The 25618-nt window shown below is 37.4% G+C and overlaps 2 protein-coding genes across 4 annotated transcripts; both read left to right on the top strand.

Annotated features, from left to right (window-relative positions):
- The first annotated feature begins 5182 nt into the window (after nucleotides 1-5182).
- Nucleotides 5183-25366, top strand: LOC139724937 (uncharacterized). 3 transcript variants are annotated; one of them, XM_071636060.1, is made up of 5 exons: nucleotides 5183-5268; nucleotides 19942-20164; nucleotides 20266-20388; nucleotides 20985-21337; nucleotides 23628-25366. In XM_071636060.1, exons 3-5 carry the CDS (start codon nucleotides 20374-20376, stop codon nucleotides 23761-23763), a joined length of 504 nt encoding a protein of 167 aa, XP_071492161.1. In that variant the 5' UTR covers nucleotides 5183-5268; nucleotides 19942-20164; nucleotides 20266-20373; the 3' UTR covers nucleotides 23764-25366. The 3 variants fall into 3 exon arrangements, with proteins under 3 accessions (XP_071492161.1, XP_071492160.1, XP_071492159.1); XM_071636059.1 differs by lacking the exon at nucleotides 20266-20388; XM_071636058.1 differs by lacking the exon at nucleotides 20266-20388 and having other exon boundaries at nucleotides 20982-21337.
- On the top strand, nucleotides 6431-9149 carry LOC139724936 (uncharacterized). The gene is made up of 3 exons (XM_071636057.1): nucleotides 6431-6523; nucleotides 8318-8374; nucleotides 8738-9149. Exons 1-3 carry the CDS (start codon nucleotides 6446-6448, stop codon nucleotides 8999-9001), a joined length of 399 nt encoding a protein of 132 aa, XP_071492158.1. The 5' UTR covers nucleotides 6431-6445; the 3' UTR covers nucleotides 9002-9149.
- Nucleotides 25367-25618: the final 252 nt, after the last annotated feature.

Raw genomic sequence — 25618 nt, 5'->3', positions numbered from 1 at the left:
GTGTGACAGAACTGAAAGAGGTACTTCACATTGGTCCTTGGTTTTGAATAGTTTGAAAGGAATTGCGTTTGGACAGTTTTGTTTATACCTTCATCAATGTTTGTTGTTGTTTTAATTCAAGATTCGATAACATCAAAGCGGTACTTTTAAATCATATCATATAAAGTGATGGAAGTTATGATCCATTTCAAACTCACCACAGGACTCCCCCCCCCCCCCCCAATTCCTTGCACCATTTCTGTCCCTATTAATAATGGTTTCAGTGAAATACATGTTAGAAGCCTTGCTTTCTAGTTTTCCCTCCATTTTCAACATTATTTGATAAATACCATGTATCTAGGTTCTTAACATTGTGTGAGTATTGCATTTTTATATGCAACCTGCATGCAGAACAGGAATGTATATTGATTTTTTGCGTGATGTGTAGTGCACTTATATTCTTTGATGAAACAGAATAAAAGATAAGAAATTGTGTTAAACATCGTAGCTAAGGGTTACCATTCATAATTCAAATAATTCAGTTAATAATCCAAATTTATGTGGTAAATAAGGACTTTTCATCACTAAAGAATAACTTTTTGTTAAGAACACCCTTCAGATATATGATCAGCACTAGATCTTAATAAACGATGTAGCTGGATGTCAGAAAAAAAAAAACACCCAGCAAATTGGCTTTCTATTTCCACATATATTTTTGCCATTCATATTGCACAGAATAAGAGTAATTGACGACCATTTTGAAGAATAAAAATACATGTAGGGCCTATTTATTGTAAGTGGCACCCAATATATTTGCGTTGCACACGCAACACTTTATAACAGCTTAGGTACGGGACAGGAAATACAGTGAATTTGTTCTATATTTCTATGCATTTTTTTACCAGTCATATTGTACATGAGCATAGGAATGGCGGCCATTTTGAATTGAAAATGAGCTTTAAATACCAAATAAATCTATATGAAACGAAAATTCTCTTCTAAATATAGATGGAGTAACTCTAGGAAAGGAAATGTACAAAGTTTGGCAGAATAATTGGTAATAGAATGCGCCTTATTCTGATTATCACGGCCAAATTAGCATATTTGGCGGCCATTTTGAATTTTTGCATTTTGCCGAAAATGCTCAAGGTTACGCGAGTAGCATCAATCGGATATGGAATCAGCACCCTCGAATTGACAAGAAACCATCAAAAAACATTGTATATATCAAAAAACAAGGTTAGGTGCCTTCTAGTCTGGTTTCCAGACCCTTTGCCAACTGGACTCCGCGGCGACGAAGTCGCCGCCTTTGCGCGAGAAAATCAACTTAAACTATACTAGTTTTCGACGTTGAGGGCGTCAATATCATGGATAGCGAAATAGTATGGGCAGAGGGTCTGGAAGCCAGACTAGGTGCCTTCTAGCCTGGACTAGAAAGCGTGAAACTGAATGCTCGGAATACGAACGTGAATGGCAAAAGTATGAAATTGACCAGGAATATAGCATATTAAACATCCCTCTAAAATCCTATATGACAGACTTTCACCAAACGTGCAGCAGGTAGCATCCCTAGGGTAATAGAATGTCTTCTTCTTTTCTTTTCTTTTCTTTTTTTTTCTTTTTTTTTTTTGTTCGAAAGGGCAACAAGCCCGGGGGGGGGGGGGGGGTGGAGGAGCGGAGAGGGTGAGAGGGGGCAAAGATCTCAATATTTGGGATTGTAAAAATCTATGGAATCAGAAGTGATATAGCTAATACAGCGCTATATAATTAGCACATTAATGAATGTGTTTTCAAGTTTGCTATGGCGAATCCAGGGATGCCCAAGGGCAGAATTTTCACATTTTCAGCTTCTTCTCGAAAACGGAGGAAACTGTTTAAGTGGTCATTCGACGCCAGATGGCCGCTATAGACAGGTGGTGGCTCTAAGACAGGTATTACTATACCCGTATACAGCCAAACCTGTCTACAACGGCCACCCCGAGGAAGACGGAAAAAGTGGCCGTAAACACCGGGGCCGCTATAGGCCTACAAGTTCTTTAACAAGGTCTTTTCTCTCGGAGGATTGTTTTTAGTGGTCGTACTAATATACGGCAGTTGGCCGCTATAGACAGGTTTGAATGTAGCCCTACAGTAAAACCTGTCTATAGCGACAATCCTAGGGAGACGACAAAGTGGCTGTTATAGACAGGTGGCCGCTATAGACAGGTTCTTTAACATGCTTTTTTCTCTCGGAGGGAATTGCATACTAGTGGTCGTATACGGCAGGTGTCCGCTACAGACAAGTGATCGCAAAACACGTCAAACCTATCTAAAGCGGCTACCCAAGGGAAATGAAAAAAAAAAACATGTCCGTTATAGACAGGTGGCCGCTATAGACAGGAGGTCGCTAAGACAGGTTTATAACTGTAAATACAAATGGTAATGGTCCATGCGTATACTAGTAGTTTTGATAGAGAGTTTATCTTCCATCTAACATTACATACACAATACCGGTGAAGTGAATGGTTTGCACATTTCCCGGCAAAACTGACCGTTTGCACATTTCCCGGGAGACGTTTGAACATTTCCCGGCTACCCGGCTCCACTCTTCGCTCATTGACACATTTAATACATGTATGAGAAGGGCCATTCTCAGATTAAGTGTTCAATTCCACGTGAGTAAAACCGAAAAATCAACCACAAAGTAATACATTCAAAGATGTGTTTTTGGTAACTTCAAAACCGGTCAAATACGAAACAAAAAGTGGAACATTCTAAATGATGGCCATTCATTGAGTAAAAATGGATTGAAATAGAGCATCATATATGATTTTTGATCACCAATCAGATACGTTACCGCAAATTTACATGTTGTAATGGACTCCTAACGTTGAATTAAATTTACTGTTTTGATCCAATTTCTGTTCAGGAAAAGACATTTGTCCCCCCTAAAGATATTGGGATTTTTCAAGAGGTAAAGACGTTGTCATCCCTTGCTAGTTAGTAGAAATTATTTCTGTGTGGTAGGTTGAAATATGTTTTATGCTGAAATAAAATATAACCTTAAGATTCACTTTGTATTTTTAACAAATTTCGCTTACAAATAAAGTTTTGAATGCCACAAATCATGCAAAGGGAACGATCCGATCTGGAATTTGCACAGGAAACAAATATGAATTGCTTTCCTGGGGAAATAACTATTGAAAAACATCGAATTGCCTTTGGTAACGTATCTGGTAAAATATAACTAATAATTTTAGTTGTGTATGAATTAATAAATATCACCTGTTTAGTTATTTACTTTATGAATTGATGTAAAAAAGAATGATGTAATCCCAAATTAACAATTTTAAACATTGTACGTAATATCTAAACTATGAAATGTAGTGGAAAAGAGCCCTAAATATGAGAGCTGAGTTCTTCATTCACAGAATATTCTCATCTTACGTTTGAATGTATTTATCCATCTGACTATAAATATTCATTAAGTTTTGATGGATAATGCAAACAAGGTTAAAAAATATATTTTTGCAGGCACTTAGAAGGAAGTAGGTACAGTCTCTATGAACTTGAAATACTAAAAAGTTGTTTTATCTATGGTAACGTATTTGGCTCACCCCTTTTAATGAAAATGAATAAATAATTGTTCAACTTATCAATGAATCTTGAGTAGTTCTTCATATGTTGAAAAACACTAGAATAAATATGCAACAGAACACTGAAACTTTTCTCGGAAGCTTTTCATAAACTAGTTTCTACTCTTTCAAAGTTAGGTAACGTATCTGGCGTACCGTAAATGAATCCGTCGGTGAAGTTACAGAGCAATATCTACTGAATATTCTTCATTTGAACATAACTTTAATTTTTTATAGAAGCATCATTCTATGCAGAATTGTTTTATGAACACTTTGTTTTACATAACATCATTTGTCACCGTGGGTGCCCTGAATAATACGTAACGTATCTGCTAAATCTGAAAAGCAAAAAACTGATATGCTGAATCATAGCTTCGTCTTGTAAAATAAACGTTAAAAGTTGTTGCATAGAATATGAAAGTGGCTGGGTTTTATAGATTAGAACTTTGGAATTTGTGAACACACAGAGATTTGTTTGTCAAAACATGTACAATTTTTTTTCAGCATTTTGATTATGTGGTAACGTATCTGTCGGAATACTTGGCATTAAGTTGTGAGACACTGACGCACAAAGAAAAATCATGTGGAAGTGTTGCTCTTTTTCAACTTCCTGTCCTTTTGGTGTAAGAATATAATCCTGAGGTCCCACAAAACGAAGCATGTAATGTGAAGGGATGAATTTTGACCAGATTTGATCCCGTGGAAGCACAAGACCAATGAACAAAATTCGGTCACGTATCTGCGGTAACGTATCTGTGGTAACGTATATGGTCGATCATGATATTATGAGAGCGATATCTACCGAATATTTCTCAGTTGTACTAAACTTTAATGTTGAATCGATGCGTCATTCCGAGGAGTAGCGTATAATATACAATTTGTCTGACATTGCAATATCTGTCGCAGTGGGTGGCGTGAAATGTATGTAACGTATCTGTCCAAATAAAAATGTAGAAAACCGATATTTCAAACATTGTACCGTATTCTCAATAAAAAGCTGTTGCACAAAAAATCTAAGTACTTGCAATGTATGGAGTATATCCTCAGGGTTTCATATACACAGGGTCAGTGCATAGTCTTGTTATTTTCGCAATGCTGTAACACTAAAGAAACTGGTAACGTATCTGGCGGTGAATTTGGCGACAGGTTTCAAAAGGCTATAAAAAAGAAGTCAATAAAAATTTTGGAACTTTTCGAGTATTGTGATTAGCACATATGATTTGCTTATCGTCCATGCAAATTATATTTGGAAAGTGTGTTTGTGGACGGAGAGGAGCAATAAAACATAATTCTAAAATAGCCGGCGACACTGCGTTTTGGGGGTCCTAACGAAGTTTAACAGCAAAATTTTATACAAAAAGGCAGACAACCGCATTTGATCGTGTTTATTTTTAACAAATAATGTCCTCGTGATATATTATAAACATTTAAATAGTATCTAATAGGTTTCAGGGAACCGCAAACGGTCATGGAATGTCGGCGACACCAAAATTCCGTATTTGCACACTTTTACTGAGAATGGGCCAGAAACTACCTGAAATGGATTTGAAAGTCTCCGAACTCGAAAGCGCTACACTGCGTGTGGTTGCTGGTGGGGAGAAGTCAGATATCAACACCACACGTACGCGCGCCAGCATTTGTCTCTCCGTGATGGTGGCCGGCTTTTCCTCGAAAGGTGGGCTGAGTAGAATCTAACAGTTAGATCTAATATTACATCAAGAGACGCCGAGTTTATATATGGGGCTTATACTTTGTAGTTTTCTCGGGTTTAATGTAGAGTCAGATGAAATTTACGTAGAAAGCTGTCATTCTTCAGACAATTCCATCTGTTTTAACGATGTTATATCGTGTAGTCCCATATGTAGTGTCTGCTGTAGGTTACACGGCCTTTTTTTTATGTTTTTCTAACGTTAGGACTTTTTGTAGCGTCTAGATATAGATCTACATTTGTAGATCTAACACTTAGATTCTAGACCCTCGCAGCGACGCAGGCCTAACGGTTAGATACTAATCTGATTGCCTCCGCCAAGGAAGGAGGATATATTTTCATCGGCGTTTGTTTGTTCGTGTGTTGGTGTGCAAGATACTAAGTTGTGAACAGCTTTGGATAATAATAATAATAATAATAGCTGGTTTTTATATAGCGCATTTCACACTTAAAGGGAAGGTCCTGTTTTGGTTGATGATGGCACGTCGGGATGAAATTTTTTGGCAAGATAATGAGAAACTACTTATGAAATATGAAAGAGCATTGAAATTTATGGGGAATTCAAAGTTTGTTTGACAAAAATTGGTCTAGAAATGGCTGAGAAATGCAAAAATACGTCGTCCGATAAAAGTGTGGGACCCACACTTTCCCCCGTGATACGACCTTACCTCCCTCTACCGTTTGAATTTGACTACATTGGGCTTGGGGCTTTTTCAACCGTTATCTTCCGCACACGCGAGCGATGTGTACCGCACGGCTTGGTCTGGGAGGTTGACCTTTTCACCTCCGTGAATTTGGGAGACAGACGGCGCGGCGCGGCGAGGGAATATTGCGTAATCATGGGGGTTCATGGCACATTTGCAGACCTGTATGCACGTCGTGTGTGCGTGGAGTTCTGTGATCGCACTGCGGTATCAGCCGTCGCTTGTTTACTTGAGGGCACATAGTCTCTTTTCCTCGGTGTGATGCTGCGTATAGAGCTCTACGGATTCCGACTCGAGAGCAACTGAAACAGTTAGGTTTTGCAAGACGAGGTATACATACGTCTCCGACCCAGAAACCTCGCAAAAGAATATAGAATCTTTCGAAATGAGGCGTAGGGGACAACGAAGCCAAGGGATCGCGATTATTGAAACTGGACAAGATGCCTTCATCCCGTAGAAATGAACCGACGCGACACCTGGATCTACCGACCCCAGCTCGCGATGTCCTGAGTGAAAAAGTGAGTATACAGGCATTTAGTGTAGAAGTTAGTCAGTCCGACCCATCTTTATCCGTAAGTGCATGATGTGAGAGCTTGAAGTTTATCTCGTGAAGAATATCCTGTGCCTGCTAGAAAAGATGTATAGGATGACCCACAAAAGACTTGATTACTTTATTTTTTCACCTTGATTTTCAAGGTTTTATGCGTGTAAAAAGTTCAGAAAAATAGATTTCTGAGTAATGAAATTCGCGAGGGGTAATCGGCCAAACGAGAATGAAGTAGGGTCCCTTAGTGCAGAGTGTTCGTTGATCTGTAAATGAAATAAATTTACTATTCTGAAGCGTCCATAGTATTCTCAAGATTATGTGTATCGATCCGAAAACGAAATAAGGCTCGTTATTCCAAAAAGGAGATTCGTTAGTCAAAAATGAAGGAATATTCGTTATTAATTCTAAAAGTGAATAATATGTGCCCAAAGAGAATGGGGGAAGGGGTGATCATAATTTCTGTCGAGTATAGTTTACATGAGATTTGGAAGGGGATGATCTACACTGTATACTATACTAGGTAGTATCAGAAACAGGGGAACACAATGGCGCGGCAGCATTACACCCTCGTCGTGTCATTTTCTTTTCCCTACCTTTGAGTAGCCCCTATTTATAATAACCGTTTCTACATCATATTACATAGCTCATCCTTATAATGTAATTAATCTGTCATATCATAATCATAAAAATGAAGTATACAATACCTGCAACATAACAACTAACGCTGGCCGTTTGGCGGAGATTCAGTGGTCCGATGCATCATGATAATGTGCGTGTGTTTGCGTATCATTTTCATTCAATTTTCTCTGCGTAGTATCCTATATGCTTTTTTATATGTATTATGATTTGTTTGCTTTTGTTATCAAAGCTCTTCAATTACTGTTTGTTATTATTAAGTCGACTGAGACTCTACTTGTATAGGCCGTAGAAGACTGTAGGTTGTTCATTCACTGTGTCAGTTTTGTCCATCTATGTAGATCGTACATATTGTACATAGATCCATCATGATGAATTGCTGTTTGCTTTGATGTGCCCTTTTCTTTGAAGTGCTGAATAATTATGAAAGTTATAATAAATGGAAATATGAAATAGATTTTGTAATTTGACAAGCTATAAGATGATTTGCAGGTTGCATAATTCCATTTCCATTTCATAATTTGTTATCACAGTCAGTGTGAACAGCTTGATGTCAGGTTCTAAAACTTTTTAGGATGCTATGATTATGTTCCCCGGATGAATCCCTTCTTCATCCTGGGAACAATGCGTGTATAATTTTTCATAGATTGTCGGTTATGAATGCAACCAATGTATTTTCCTTTTAAACTTTCAGTAGGCTATGGATACTCTACATCTCAAATGGCACTTTAGTGGTTTCTCGGGACCTCTGAAAATGAAATCAGACCACCAAACTTCTAAACAGTTTATATTTTGACGGTTCTATCGGAGAACTGTGTCGAAAAAAATGTTTCCTTTCATTGGTAGGCCACGATACATTTCTTTTTTCGGGTCATCAAAATTCGAATTGAACGTTTTTGTAAGCGATCCGAACAGGACACCAAAAATAAATGAATAAATAAAACTCAAGTTTGTCTCGGAATTAACTTGTGAAAACTCAATTGATTCCATTAACAGGGAACGCGGGATATTGCGATGAATCATGGTAGTCAATGAGATACGTTGTATGACCCGACGTTACTCTTTCAATATACGTTTACGCGTGAAAAAAGAATGAATCTCTAATTCCACTGTATCAATTTTTTTATAGATCTCAGGAGCAAATCGAGAAAAGACAGGAATGCGCATTGGAAGCCAGTCAACAAAGGTAATGTTATTCTAATAAATATATCAACAAACGTGACCTGTTCTTTTTCGCATTGTGTGTGTGTGTGTGTGTGTGCATGTGTATTTGTGTTTTTGTTTTATTTTGTTTTGTGTTTGTTTTTTTTTTTGTAGGATGTGAAAACACGTAAGGCCTATATCGGCCTATATGACGCTTATTTTTATTCCGCGAATTTCTTATTAGTCAGAATGGAAGGCATTGTGTGAATATCATTTTACTCTGGTACATAAACTACGGGATGTGCAATTGGATCGTATATTAGTTGAAGAAAATGTCTACTCATGGAACCATGGTAATGATAAAATTATATATGAAAATGTTTCTGTTTTGTTCTTTATTACACAGGCAGATGTGTTCAACAAAATAACAAAACCAAAACCAAAAGCACTAAAAAAATTGGAGAGGTTCGGACATGCCGATTTTCTATTCCCGGCCACGAAGTATCGCCAGAGACAAGTCGCTTTATCCATCTGTCTTTCTCCTGAAAAGTTTCTTCCTCCACCTCTCCGAAGTTCGGCTGAGCCCCTTCACAGCCTGAACGTTCCTGGCGAAAACCATGCCCAGCCCTCATTCCATCTGGCCCGCTGCTACCACTGCCCACCTGTCTAAAGAGTTGAACATTGGGGAACGACGTTGATGGCATCACAGCGAGTATCCACGGTGGTTGTTCAAACTGTGTGAACAGTTCCTTTGGTAATCTACTCTGCTGTGGAATCGGCAGTAGACTATATCATGGTGTACTATTAGGCCGTATTTTTTTTTTTAATACAGTGTACTGTACATTGTTCTAAGTTTTGCACACAACTATATCCCCACAAACACAAGAGTCACTATTAGGGTTCGCGCGTATGCCAAAAAGCGGGATACAAATCTCGAGATTTACATGACCATCGTAATCTCGAGATTTTTGCAAATGTGCACACAAAATCCCACTAATTTTCGCGATCAGCATCGCGACGGTACCCCCAACAAATCTTGCACTTGATTTCTGAAATAGTGCGCTGATTTGCTCCCGGTGACCGCGTAAACGGCTGACCGAAAATACTTTACTCATCTCCAGATTTTATATTCCATCATTCAAACGAGCATCACAATAATGGGTAAATGACAACATCACACTACTGTGTGGCAGCTGCGTAAATATTGTCGGTACATGCAAACGCGTGAAGAGGGGGAAAAATCTCGAGATTTGGAGTTCAATCGTCATCCTGGGTCGTCATCCCGCTATGTTGTTATACGTGTGGATCCGGCTAATGGCGCGTAGATATTCTACATACTGGAAAGATAGTAAACACAATATCAAGACATGCATGATCATGAATGCGAACGATCCGGGTGAACAAGCGCATGTTGTATCATTGTACTGATAGGGTATTATGAAGGAAATTGTACGTATAAGGTCCACGAGTGTTACTTTAGTAGCCGCGTTTGTACGTACCATATAGCGGGTTACCAAGCTCCCCGAAACTCGAGTTTTTATTTTGTTTTGTTTTATTTGTTTTCTTTGTTTTTGTTGAAACCGTTAATCGACACTCTCCAAATTAATTGGTTAGTAGAGTATACTATGCGCTCGGAAACTAGAGTTTGTTGGGCTTTTTGTCTGTTTCTTTATTTGTCTGTTTTTATTTTTGCAGCCTTTCTCCCTTACAGAAATACTAGTAACTCGCTAATTGCCTATCGATAAATCGATAAAACTACAAGCGTTGTTCTTGAACCTCACATACATTGTCGAGTGCACGCCGTTGTGGCGTGCGCTATGAATGATGGGATATGAAAGATTCGAGTTTTTGTGGTCGACCGTTCACACGTATCTGCGGGACAAAGATTAGCGCGCTAATGACAGCAAGATTTCTTGGGTTTAGCATTGCGCTGCTGACCGCGCTTTGTTGGGTTTTTGTCCACTCGTGCAAAGAACTCAGTTTACTAGCGGGTTACAAATTTCTCGTTTTGTTACCCAGTAATTTTTATACGTGTGAATCCCCCTATAGGCGTGTATAGATGGGTAATGAATGCCAGCGCGTTTTCACTTATTTTCATGTTTATTTAGGCTGTATGTTTGTTTATTATTGCCCTTGTCATATTCAACAAAACAACAAATTACGATACAAAATAATAATATTATACTCGGTATACATTACGCAACAGTCACTCCAAAGATATTACCCTGAATGCCCATCCCCCGTCACATGGACGTAGGGCCTAATTTACACTGTACAGTGACGTTCAAACAGTAAAAACATTGACTCAACGATCAATCATTAGTTCACACATTGTATACACACATGTTTACATGTATGCTGGTTAATTTCTTTGGTAGTGCAATACGCTGTACAGGCCTGCTGGTAAATTCCCACAAGATGTTCGTAATCTGTCCTTTTTAGTACCTCGGATAAGCTTGATTTTCAGACATTTCCTTTTTTATGTCGAAGGTATATTTTCTCTCTTCCTTTTCTCATATTATCCCTGTGAATTATCCCTGGATGAATTTTCTTTGCAAATATGTGGCTCGACCGTAAGTTTCTTATAGATAATCTATTACATCGGTAAGTATGTATATTTTGCTATTAACAAACAGGCAATGTTCGCACCTCTTTAAAATAATGGCAGAGAGAAGTTTAAATTTGCGCTTTCAAGCACAGCGATATGCTTGACGTGGAATTATTATAGGTGATATATTGAATACGACTGGGAAGAACACTGTCGAACCGAAGATAATGATAATTCACATTTACTGCTCAGTATTATCAGTGTAATTCATTTTTGTATAATATTCACATTATTAGTATTATGTCTCGCCATCGTTGTTGTTCCTGTTACAGGTCATTGGTCATTGGTGTTTTTTGTTTTTGTATGTGTGCTATATGCCTATATCTCGCGAATCGTGAAGAGGCTAATGGCTGGGAGCCAAATGATATCAGATAATTATTGTCGATAGCATTAGCACTAACTGGAACGGATTCCACGTACTCTGGCGTTATGAGCATCGTCAAAATAATCTTGACAAAACATATTTTCTCCTCAATCAAAACAGAGGTTCTCAGGAGGTTTGTAATGACAACTTATATAGAGAATGAAATTATATGTGATGATGATAATAGTACAGTATTCATGATAATCATTACAATGGTATAAAAAACGGTAACAACAAAGGCAACAATTTCAAGCGGCAATACCAATTCCAGGAGTTAGCTGTTTTGTTTAGATATAACTTCGATTTTTTTTAATACCACGAACTGCGTGTTTGTGATTGATGAAAAAAAAAGTTAAGTGCATTAATTACTTCACGCAACCACATTGGCCTCATTAGCTGTTATACGAGTTGATAAGAATAGTCACAGAAATATTCATTTTCAAAAGTGATTGACACTTCGTCTTGTAATTGTACTTACATTTCCCTTGAAATGTTGGTATGTACGGTCCGATATCACCATCTCCGGTTCTGTCCGAGGTCATAATGTGCAGTAATCGTGGATACTGGTTAGCTCGGTTAGCTTCAAGAGGGATAATTTTAAAGCGAGATGCCGATCCAGAGCACTTGCAAGATATACTTACTTTATACACTTACTTTATACACTGACGAGAAACTAACTGTAAACAATCGAGGGAACTTGATTAACCACAACTGAAATGCTCTTCCAGGGAATATAAAGCATATGAAAATATACAAGGGTTCACCTTCAAGATCAACTCTTCTTGTTTTGTTCTAATTTATTTATTTTGTAATTCAATTATTTTTTAGTGTCTTTTTATTGCACTTCATTGTACTTGAATGATGGTGAATAAAACTAGACTGAACTAAACTAGAACCGAGTTTGTAATCCTTGACAAGATCAACCTTGTTTCGTTATGTTCGTCAAGTTCACAGCTTTGTCGACCTCATGTTTCAGCAAGGAACTGTGAACGGAAAGATATCCCCTCCCTCTCTCTCCCTCCCTCTCTCTCTCTCTCTCTCTCTCTCTCTCTCTCTCTTTCTGACCTTAGTTTCAGGCTTACCGTGTTGTTTTGTTTCAGTTTTTACATCAGAATTGTCGGAAAAGATTTGAATGTAATCCATGGTCGGGGAGGTGTGCTGCCGCACATTTTCAGCCCTCGTCTTACTGCATCCGATTGAAAAATTGCCTTTTATACATCGACGTTTATAAGCATTAGAAATCTGATCAGTGTTTTTGAAGTATCTTTGACAAAATAAATCATGGATGTACATAATCGAGAAGAATTCAAACCTACGACCTCCTGATCTCCGGATTTTCAGGAATATATTGACATCTTATTCCTACACAAAATTTTGGTACACTGTCTTTTACATCTATGTATCTGTGTATGCCCGAAATGAGTTGGATGTGATGTATACAATTTCTATAAAATGATACATGTATCTATAGTTCACACCAATGTCTCATCTGTATTATGGTTTGCGAATTGTCTCCATGTTGATACTTTATAGTTTTCCCCTCCAAAATAGCCCAAAAGAGTCTTGCTATTTAATTTAAAGAGAATTGCTGCAGTCTGTAGGCCTATCGTTATATTTTTATACTATGTGAAAATTATTTACCATAATACACGCATTTTTTTAAATATTACAATGTTATTGTATATAAGATCAACAGATTTATCATTATTTATTATAAGGCTTGTTTCTTATACTACTTACCTTTCCGCATCAAACAAGATACATTGTTTAGCACTGTCAGAATTGTGATTGAAAAAAAAAATTATGTGGTGTGGTTTACGTAGGTACATGTATACAAGTATTTATTATATATACAGATATATATGTATATATATTATATATATATATATATATATATATATATTATATTATATATATATATATATATATATATATATATAAAGTAAAAGAATTAGTAGAAGAAAAACGCCGTAAAAAAATAAATCATAGACCTTGAAGATCTTAAAAACGGAGCATAGCTCTCAAATACTGAAAGGCAAGGTCACACTCTTCATCAGTTCAAGAGTGTGACCTTGCCTTTCAGTATTTGAGAGCTATGCTCCGTTTTTAAGATCTTCAAGATCTATGATTTATTTTTTTTTTACGGCGTTCTTCTTCTACTAATTCTTTTACTTATTATCATCAAGATGCCGAGCAGACCAATTTTCTTATTACATTTCTGTATATATATATATATATATATATATATATATATATATATATATATATATATATATTGGCCTCTTGTTATTACTATTTCTATTTCTGTTCAAATGCATGCAAATTGGTTGCTATTTTGCTTTTATGTTTATGTCTCATCAAGCCCTTGAAAAAGGCTGGTGAAACAGCCGAAAGCTTGGGGAATAAAGGCAAGACTGAACATCACTGCAACGTCTATACTGCAAGTTTTCCTTCCGTCACACTCACACACACACACACACACACACACACACACACATATATATATATATATATATATACGTAAAACTGTCTCGAAATTACTCAAATTTCCAGTTCTATTCTGAAGAATGGGAAAAGACACGCGAATACAAGCGGTGTTCAAAATTTACAACAAATACACATGTAAACACATCTATGAACACTGAAACACTGTACAGTTTGTGATATGATGGTCACTGCATGTTATAGATTTTGCTTGTGGAGATAGATTGACAAGAGTTTTTGCTTGACGGCATCGTCTTCCATACGGTTACAGCTCGTTATTCCGAAGGTTCGTTATTCCGAAGGCTCGTTATTCCGAGGCTCTTCAGTCCGAAGTTTCGTTATTCCGAAGGTTCGTTATTCCGAATTTCATTTTCGGATTAACAAAATCTTCGGAATAGCGAACCTTCTGAATAACGCTACAAAAATGTTCGGATTAACGAACCCTTTTTCATTTTCAGATTAACCAACCTCTAGGTATAGGGAATTTGTGTGTTTCGGATTAAGGAACCTTCGGAATAACGAACCTTCGGAATAAAGAACCTTCGGAATAACGAACAGCACCCTTCCATGTACAGCCAAGATTTCAACCTGCAGATGAGCCAAGACACCTTGTTTCATACGTGAGTATATAGGTATCATAAAAAGCTGTCATTGATTTGAAATTGTAACACGACATTTCCATATAGAATAATGTAAACCTAAATATAGAATCAAATAAAATGTCTTTCAGGGTGCCTTACTAAAAATTGTTTGATTAAAACATTGCTGATTTCTCCGTACCGAAACTTTTATGGATCATCACATCGCCTCCAATGTATACGTTGTTTATAACAAACGCTCAGTAAGATTTGTGTAATATGAACCATGACTCTATTCTGTCAATATATTTCGAGTTTTGCAGTCGAATTTCACTGTGGGGTGTTTGAGAGATGTACATCATGATAACTGCTAGGGAGTTGAATGTTCCAGCATGATCCTGTCGAATTTACTTGTATTATAGGTATACATCGGAGCTCTATTGTAGCTCGATCCACTAAACATGGGCAAGTCAGTTTGCATGCTATGCACAGTGAAATCAGTGAAATTTCGGCCACTGTAATTACACTGAACAAAACATACGATGCCATCGCTGACAAAAACCTGACAATTGATATTATATATAGCATTCTATATCACTAGAAGTTTCCATGAAGTATAATACAACATAAATATGTAATCAAGTCACTGCCAGGGGGTCTTACCAAAAACAATTCTGAGTAAAATATTTTTGATTCAATGATTCATCACATCGCGTTCGGTACGTGTTTACTTATTTTGTTTACACGCGCTAAGCAGAATAAAGCAGAATGAACCATTTGTCAAGCAGGTAAGTCATATTATTCATGACGTGATTGACAATACAGACTTTGCCACAATAGTTCCGTAACGGTAAATTAACACAAAATCTATAATCATCGTTTGATGATAAGAAACCAAGTGTTGTCTTTATTATATTCCATGAATACTTCACGTATAAAACGTTGTGATACTATATACTTACGATACCTGCCCGTAAAAAAATGGATCATTCACGTAAACAAATCCCCGCTCTTATTTTTTTTTCGGCAGTTGTAACGGGGAAGTGACTGTATGTGTATCAGACACAGCTATTAAAAAAAAAAAAGGTGATTTCATTCATGCAAACGTGTATTATTACTATTTTGTCGCATGATTTCGGACATGAATTTCATACAGTTCAGAAGCAGCAGTGAGATTGAAATATCAACATACCTATAGAGATGACCCTTGGTTGCTAAACATACCGATTTGGCAGTCCAAATCAAGGAACCAGCCAATAAATGGTATATATTTTCCTTCTCTAATTCAATTCAATGTATTAATTTCTTTATTTCCATCTTTGAAAAGACATGATTAAGAAAAAACTTTGAATTTCAGAAACTCAAGTCCTACAGGCCTACCGGTAATTGCAGTGTCGTTGATTTTCAATTGACAATTACAAATGCATGTCGCATAACTCACATTATTATCAAACATAACTCTCTAAAAAAAAGATCGAGTGAAAATATTCACTCTCGAAGGAGTGAATACAAAAAAAGAGTGAATTTAGAGTGAAATTGGAGTGAATTTCGAGTGAACATGTTCATTTTCACTCATTTTGGAGTGACCGCAGGGATCACTCGAAGATTTTGGACTTTGCCACAATAGTTCCGTAACAGTAAATTAACACAAAATCTATAATCATCGTTTGATGATAGGAAACCAAGTGTTGTCTTTATCATATTCTATAAATACTTCACGTATACGTTGTGATACCAAGGAGGTACTACGTACGATACCTGCCCGTAATATGGGTCATTCACGTAAACAAAAATCTCGGCCTCGAATTATACGATTGGTAAACAAAAGCTATCATTGATTTGAAATTGTAACACGACATTTCCATAAAGAATAATTAATAAACCTAAATAAAATGTCTTTCAGGGGGTCTTACTAAAAATTATTTGATTAAAACATTGTTGATTCCTCCGTACCGAAACTTGTGTATGGTTCTATCACATCGCCTCCAACGTATACATTGTTTATAACAATATAACGCTCAGTAAGACTCAATAGGCGCTTTCACATCAGCCCGATGTTTCGAAATAGCGCGCTATTTTCTGACTTGGGAAATTAAAAAATATCTCGAGCTTGCAGTTTTATCGGGCTGATGTGAAAACGCCTATTGTGAACCATAATAAGCATTATAACTCCATTCTGTCAATATCGCCGGTGGAGCTCTATTGTAGCTCGATCCATGGCATGGGCAAGTCAGTTTGTATGCTATGCACCGGTGAAATCAGTGAAATCTCGACCACTATAATTATACTGAACAAAACATACGATCCCATCGGTGACAAAAACCCGACAATTGATAGTACAAGTATATATAGCATTCTAACTAGAAGTTTCCATGAAGTATATACAACATAAATATGTAATCAAGTCACTGCCAGGGGGTCTTACTTAAAATAATTCTGATTAAAATATTTTTGATTCAAATGATTCATCACATCGCGTTCGGTACGTGTTTACTTATTTTGTTTACACGCGCTAAGCAGAATAAAGCAGAATGAACCATTTGTCAAGCAGGTAAGTCATATTATTCATGACGCGATTGACAATACAGACTTTGCCACAATAGTTCCGTAACAGTAAATTAACACTAAATCTATAATCATCGTTTGATGATAAGAAACAAAGTATTGTCTCTATTATATTCTATAAATACTTCACGTACAAAACGTTGTGATACCAAGGAAGTACTCCGTGATACCTGCCCGTAATATGGGTCATTCACGTAAACAAATCTCTGCTCGTTAGCTTTTTTTCGGCAGTTGTAACGGGAAGTGACTGTATGCGGTAAATTTTGATTAAAAAATGATAATAAATGACCAGACGATAGATTGCCTGAATTTCACCCCAGCATTTTTTTTTTTTTTTTTTTGGGGGGGGGGGGGGGGGGGACTGTAACTTCACAATTAATTTCTATAAAAATGTAGTGTCTATACTAATGTATTTTGGGTCATTTGGAGGTTGAAATCTTGATGCAAACTTCTTTCGTTTCATGTGTGTGAAGCTGCAGCCTGCAATAGGTGTAGCGTTTCAAATATTGGCGTCGTCTATCTGTTTGGATACTTTCTGAAATGTCTGTTGACACACACACACACACAAAATCGGAAGTTACCGATCGAGTTTTTTTCCTACTTTTGGGAATTGTGAGGGTGGCTAGTCGCGATTATTCATAAGTGCCTCACATGCGCTGATCAAGCCCGTGTCAAGACAGTCACTAACATATCTCTGAGCTGGCGGTTTGAACATCAAAAATTCAATCGAAATCCATCTAGGATCTTTTTTCTGTGTGTGTGTAGTAGCTAGTACACGTGTGTCTAGTCTTCAAACTTTCATGTTCGAGATGATAAAATCGTTGATGCCGGTGGTTCTCAAATACAGACATACGTGAAATATCTACAGTCGGTGCCATAATCATTCAATTACAGTACTTTCTTCGGACTCACAAAGTTTAGTACCCAATGGCACAACCTTGGATACATAGTATTTAATGGATGGAGCTGTACATTACTAGACATTCGGATTATTTCCATAACCAGGTAGGTAGGGATACTGGTATCGGCGACCCAACACGTTCAATGGGGTTACGATACCGGTGTGTGTTCCACCGTACACCAAATGAAGCAAGTGGCTGGGCATTGGGTATTGTGTGTGTCTCTCTGGTGTGTGTAGGCCTGTAGTACGGCGAGAGTTGGGAGAAGGGGAGAAAGATTCTGCCGAGAGTCCTTGGGGAGCTCGCAGAGTGATAGGAAAGCCTAAAAATAGATGTGTTTCGGTCAAGGGGTCAGGAGGGCCTGTCGCTTGGTGGAATGGAAGGCGTGGAAGGTGGCTGGAGTTTGGCTCGCAAAACGCAGAGACAGTATCGTATTGCAATGGAAACGGCAGGTGGCGCTCTGTATGTAACGGTCATCCTGATAGATGTTGGAAAGATGTTGCCTTCTCGCAGCAAATTACTATGTACTAAATTCGTAATTTTCTCATCTATTTTACCCTGTAATGTGAAACGAACCATCGTGGATGTTGATACTATCCTTCCTCAACACAATTTCATCAAGTATTCTGCAAATACTAGCTAATAAAATTCTGATACGCCACATAAACAGGAACAGGACCATCCCTTTAAGTGTCTCAATGCGCTTTACAGACTATTATTACCCCGGTCACTGGATACATGATTTCCAACCAGCACTAAACAGTGCTCATTCTCCACTCCCTGGGGAGCATTCCAGCCAGTCGCAGCCATTTTACAGGCGCGCACATGCTGATCAACCAACATAAGCTTTCTCATCCTACCGGGTACCCATTTATACTCCTGGGTGGAGAGCAGTAATGTGGATAAAGTGCCTTGCTGAAGGGCAAACTTAGTTAGATACTACACTAAATTTACAGCTCGTACAGTTAAATTTACACTACAGGAAGGGTTAAGAATGACACCAAGTCAAGGAAGTAGTGATCCGGAAATTTTTATGGATCTCATGAAGGATATAATTATATAAATATATATATATAAATTTAGATATATATATATATATTTTTTTTTTTTTTTGGGGGGGGGGGGAGCAGGTAGGGTCGATGAACTTGGGAGTTAATAAAGCTGCACGTACTACTATGTACTAGAGGTTTGCATATGCTGGACTGTAGTAAAAGTGAATGCTTGGGCGAGGTGCATGCTGCGCAGCTGGAACTATTAGACTATATTTAGGCCTAGAGAGCCTAGCTTCTATTTACTAGACATAGAACAAGATTCTAGCTATAGTGTGGTAGTGGAAGGCGCTGATGACATAAACAAAAGGCTTCTGAGTCTAAGTAAATATTAGGAAATTGGACAGTTTTCAGCCTGCATATATGATACGTATGAGTGGAAATCACTGATCTCATTTCATTTGGAGAACAAGATCAGCGACAGTGGTTGAAGTGAGCTGCTTGGCGGAGGTCTGCGCTCTCAGAATGCTTCTCTGGAAGCTAGTTAGTGAAAGTGAATAATTTTATAAGTTGGCTTAAATACTTTATGATGTCATCAAATAAAAAAAAAACACTGACTCGAAAGACAATTGTCCAAAGTACAACATGCTCAAATATGGGAGAATATCGAGCGAAAGTTACAAAGATACATGCAAAATAAATGTGAAAAAAAAATTAGATATAGGCCTAGATCTATTTCAAAGATTATATTCCTGATTATGATATCATGACATCATGATATAATTTGGAACCGTAATAACATGAAACTTATGCAATGAAATTTACATTTCATTATTACCGATATTGAAAATTTCATGTTAATTTGGCATGTCATTATCAAGATACTGCGTTCACAAAATTCTTCAGAAAGGAAAAAGGAAAAAAAAAAGAAGATTCTGTTTAATAAACAAACACAATAGGTAATACGCTATTAGCGTATCACCCCAAAAAAGGAATACTCTGTATTCCTTACATCTGACACTGTTAGGTTATCTCCTGATTATAGTTTTTATAAATACACTACACTGTAGCTGTCTATTATCATTGATAGACCAGTTTCTTCCTCATTTTTGTGTTTAACCAGGACCAACGTGACTCGATGAATTGCATGACTTGTCTGAGCCAGACTGACACAGTGCATCCTTGCAATACTGGATAGGAGTGATCTAACCCATGAGCGTGGTATGCAAGGGCCAAGAACACCATCAGACTCGCACTCAGAGCTTTTGATCTGTTAGTTGGACCTTCTACACTGTATGTCTTCCCTCAACATATCAACAATGTAGATATGTATGCATCCTTCCCTGGTAAGTACAGTATGTTATTCTTTTTTATGTTAGCCTCAGAAAGTTTGTGCAGTTGGTCCTCCCATACTCTAATCTCTGGCCATATGTTTGTGTTCATGCAGGGCTGCTGCCATTTTTAATTGAGCAATGCTGTGGCCTAGGATTGCTGGGGTATAGCTGAAGTCTGACATTACACCTCTGCCCTACACATACACCTGTACTTTAAGATCATGCGTAAACTAAAGGTACGCATGACTTGTGAGACTTCAATTTGCGTTGAAATTATGCTGTGGATTCCCATTATAATGAAGTCTTCAGGACCAGCAGTTTTCTTTCGTTATATTGAAATTTCATTATAACTGAACATGTGAACAATAAAAAGAGAGTGGCTAATGCTGCGTTCTGAATTTTTACTTTGTTGTAACCAGAAGTTCATTATAACCGTGTTCGTTGTAACCAGGGAGGTGGTCTCTTTCCACCTCCCTGTTGTTTTTTTAGCAATTTTTGGTTCAACATACATGTTCATATTTATGTAGTTCTAACCTCAAAACTACATGCCAGGGCATGACAAACTTGATGTCAAAAGATGTGAAAGACTCGGAAAAAAAAAAGTTGTCAAACATTGCAGCAATATATAGCGAAAACTTTGAGCAAAGAAAATGGGTTTTCATCGGGTTTTCGAGGGATGCGCAGTCAGTGTGACAGTGAATCTTCAAGGCATCTAGGTTGTATGTAAAAGGGCTGAATCCTTGCCAGTTAGCTGGGCTAAGTATGGGTTTTGGTAATCTTCAGATGAATTGAACAGTCTTGAAGATCCTATGTAAATTTGCATTCTCAGCAGGACATCAAGGTTATGGATGATGCAGACGTATTAGCTGACAATGGAGCAGTGCCTGTGGTGACCCTCAAATCTACTGTGGCAGAGGAGTCTGGTAATGAGGTAATGCAAGTGGACAGCATCTCACACTTTGTAATGGATTACATCATAGCTGTCAGACTGGCTGTACAGGAACTCTACTTCTCTGATGATATTGAAATACGCATGTGCTGGTGGCTTATCTACTGCCTCATGGCTGTATGTTCCTGCATCATCCTAGCCTGGAAGACCTATGGTCAGGAGATCATGATGGTACTGGCATGTCAAGACAGACAGATGACTACTTTGAAGTCAAGTGAAACAAGGGGTAGATCTAAGTAAGTAACTCAATTCTGTTTTTACTCAGTGCCCCCTCCGTCTTACACAATGTATCAGAAGCCTGCAGAAATGGCATTTGAGGAACCAGAAAGAGTACTATTGAGCTGTCAAACCATTTACTAGTATTACTTTAAATTTCAAAGAGTTTGAAGGTTGGTGCTTTATCATCTGTACAGTCTGTGAATCATGAATAAGAAAACTGAACAGGTATCACATGTTTGTGACAAAGCTGATGCTAGCTTTTTGACCTGAAAAAAAAAAAAAAATTGTTTTAACACTCAACCACCTGCTGTAGCACATAAATAAAGACACTGCACACAGTACTTGTCTACAGTAGCAGTGTTTGTTATATTGAGTTTCCCCTGTACTGCATACCAGAAAATTTGATATGCACTGTAGGGTAGAAACACGGGCAATTCAAATACAGTGCATTCCCGTTACAACGAACACGGTTATAACGAAATTTCGTTACAACGAAGTAAACGTTCTGGTCCCAAAATTATCGCCATTAAAGTCTATGGTACAAATTCGCTTATAACGAACACGGTTATAGCGAAATTTTCGGTATAACAAAGTCTTTTCCGAGTGCCACTTACAAAGAATAACGAAAGAAATGTGCTCCGTTATAAGGAACTGAGGATCACTTTCGAAAATATGTAGCGGAACAAGCATTTATAGCGTCTCTGCATGGGCGAACGCGTCACATCACTGTGTGTTCGCTTGGTGTGTCACTCACAGTTTCCTAGGGGAACTTGCTTCATCGTAATACAATAATCTGAAATTAAATAACTATTTGTTTTATTGTTCACATAGCTTTCAAGTGTATGACGAGTATTCAACAAACAGAATATCATATGCGTGGCTTCCTTGTTTTCGCTATATATTGTATTTGTTCGGTTATAACGAAATTTCGTTATAACGAAAGAAAACTGCCAGTCCCGAGCATTTCATTATAACGGGAGTGCACTGTAACAAGAAATGTGCTGTAATCAAAATAAAAAAAAAGTTATGGTGCAACCTAGGTTTGACATCCTGATGAAAACTGTCTCATGGACAGCAGTCATACATGTAGGCCTACATGTCATTGTATCCCTAGTACATGTACAGTGCACTCCCGTTATAACGAAATGCTCGGGACCGGCAGTTTTCTTTCGTTATAACGAAATTTCGTTATAACCGAACAAATACACTATATAACGAAATCAAGGAACCACGTATATTCATATTATGCTTGCTGAATACTCATCATACACTGGAAAGCTATGTGAAATGTGATGGGATAATTGCAAGTATTACAACAATAAACGTTAGTTCCCCTCAGAAACTGTGCGTGACACAAGGAGCAAACACACAGTGTGAAGCGTTCACCCATGCAGAGACGCTACAAATGCCTGTTCCGCTACGTATTTGCGAAAGCAATTTGCATTTCGTTATAACGGAGCACATTTCTTTTGTTTTTCCTTGTCTGTGGCGTTCTGAAAAGACTTCGTTATAACGGAAATTTTGCTGTAACCGTGTTCATTATAAGCGAATTTTGTACCATAGACTTCAATGGTGATAATTTTGGGACCAGAAAAATTACTTCGTTATAATGAAATTTCGTTATAACCGTGTTCGTTGTAACGGGAGTGCACTGTACCAGAGGATACCTTGGATTCAGAAGTGTTATGCTGTTGCCACCGGCAAGTCACATTTGTATTGGATGTGCAATACTTGCTATGATTTTAGGCTGCAGATTTTATTCAAATTCGTGGAGGTTATCATTTTAAAAATAAAATATATACCCGCTTATTACTATTGCAAGTACACTTGTAGCACACTTTGCTTGTTCTGTCATTACATGCCAAAAGGTTGATTTTTTTAGAGTCTGCTTGTAGGTCTGTTCTTGACTGATTTTGTTCAGGTTTTGTACAGAGGTTAAATTATGCATCTATAGTCCAATCTTCTCTTTTATGGGGTCAAAACCAGTCATTATTCCAATCCAGTGATATGAAAAAGTAGGGAATGGTCAAGGATGAATTTTTCAATGTGTCTGTTCGTGGATGACTGTAGAAATATTGCAGCAAATCATTTCATTGAAGTTCTCTTCAATGATGAAATACATACTGGAGAGCTGAAATTCTAAGTGTTAATGTATGAGTTGTATCAAAATCAGGTATTACAGGGATCAGTATAGTAAAGATTATGTATGGTATACACGCCAAAATTGCAGTACACAGAAGAATGTTCGTCAAAATAGGAATTGCAGATTTTATCATTGTTCCCTTTTCTTTCTTCTCATCTTGCCAGTCCAAGGATTAGCACACATAAAGTGTCTGCACCATCGAAGACACCTGAAGACCTGTGGGGATTATCAGGCAGTAGGAGACCTCTTGAGTCATCAGTTTCAGCTCCCAGTCACCAACAGCATTCCAAAAAGGATTAGTTGTGAAGTCTTGAAGTAACAGTGCTGTGAAAAACAATGGAATAGTCACCACAGACAGTCATGATAAAGACAGTGTGATTTTAGAAAAGTGTGCCTGTTGCATTTGAAACAAAAAAGGCCGAAAGCCACCACAAGAATCACACACAGGAGAGCAATATCACATTGGCGTGATGTTTGAACTATGGTTGTAATTCAGTGACAATCTTCACCTCCATCTGTTGTGTTGTCAGATGTGAGCTTGTGACTGTTACTTATGTGTTGGAGAATGACAGATGCCAAAATGAGAGATATTAGTGAGACTCTAGCTGGAGTGCATCTTGCTGGTTGTGTGGTTTATTGGAGCAGACCCAGTTGCTGCACGCATTGCAATGGTATGCATGTGTGCACAGTGATATCAATAATATAGTCAATCACATAATAGAACATCCCCCTCTCCTTAAAAAAAAAAGAAAGTATGTACATGTACTTTACTATGCAATTCCTGAAAAAAGTAGGCTTGATTTGTCTCAATATGTATGCCTCACAAATCTCATTTTGGATGAGCTTTAACAGTTAAGTATCTTGGGTCATATGCGCCAGGTGATAAATGGAATACAAGTAAAAACCTCAAACGGTTCATGCAGTTGAACACATTGTGCCTGTGCACATAAATTTCATCTTCCAACCCCTACATGTAGCTATCATTATGCATACATTATGAAGAATGCATATAACTTTTCTTTTCTTCTTTTGAACTCAATAAACATCAACTTGCAACACTTGACACCTTGTCAGAGTATGATAACTATCCCATTACATTCATGGTATTATTTCCTTTAAAGATGGGCCATCCTTTTTGCATTCCTTCCTAAATAGCACAGAACATGATATATTCCACCAGAATGACAAGACTATTGTAAAGCTATAACATTTCTGTGATATTTGAAGGTTGTTAGCCGTCAAAATTCAAATAATGCACCAAATGCTCACTGTAACATATTCTGTGTACAAGGCACTGCTGCATATACTAATCCTCCTGTGGTTGTAATATGATACCTATACTTCGAACAAAAGATATGCAAGTTAAAGCTGTCAGAAAAGAAGAATTCACAAGCTTTAATCTCTAACTTTTTTATCGATGGCAAATAACAACACACCAATTACATGAACTACATAAGTGCATCACACAGGTCTGTGAAACTAAACGTAGTTTAGATAAGTGTAATTTTTTCGTAGTATGAAAAAAATTATTCAAATCTTAGCAGTCAATTAAACTAAACAAATAAAGACCCTCTTGAGTTCAAAATTTACAGGAGGTTTCCAAATAATGTTTTTTTTTTCAATACCTAAGTGTTCTCACCAATTTTTCAAAAATTTGCATGCAGAAGGGATGGCCCATCTTTAATTTGAATTTAATGACGTGGTTGCTTTGCTTATCATTTAGCTAAGAATCTTTAATATGTCACTATGAATTTTGCATTTTATTATCTTAATACCGAGGTGAAATTTTCTTCAAGTCATCAGTCTGTTATTGAACCTATTCACATCACACTTAATGTTATTAAAAATCATTTCTTTTATATTTACAAGACTTTCATCTTTATACCACATCAATGTGTTTGAAAGAGTTAAAATGCATAACATATGTAAACAATTCAATTCCCTCGAATCTGCCTGCTTGGGCTAAACAGTATAATGTATATGGTTTGTTTTACTTGCACGAGTATGAGTATGAGTGAGGGTGTTTAGGCAATATCCTTGTTCTACTGTGCCTCAACTTGTCAGAAAGCCGCTGGTTGAATTATTAGCATATAAGCTGATGTGGGTTTGGAACTTATGCTTCTCAATACTGCAGTGGCTTCCTGACAACTCTTCC

The sequence above is a fragment of the Diadema antillarum genome, unplaced genomic scaffold (genome assembly GCF_040938485.1).
Source record: "Diadema antillarum isolate AM-2024a unplaced genomic scaffold, OU_Dant_1.0 seq00000005_RagTag, whole genome shotgun sequence".
Taxonomy (NCBI): domain Eukaryota; kingdom Metazoa; phylum Echinodermata; class Echinoidea; order Diadematoida; family Diadematidae; genus Diadema; species Diadema antillarum.
This window is presented reverse-complemented; position numbering and strand designations above follow the sequence as displayed.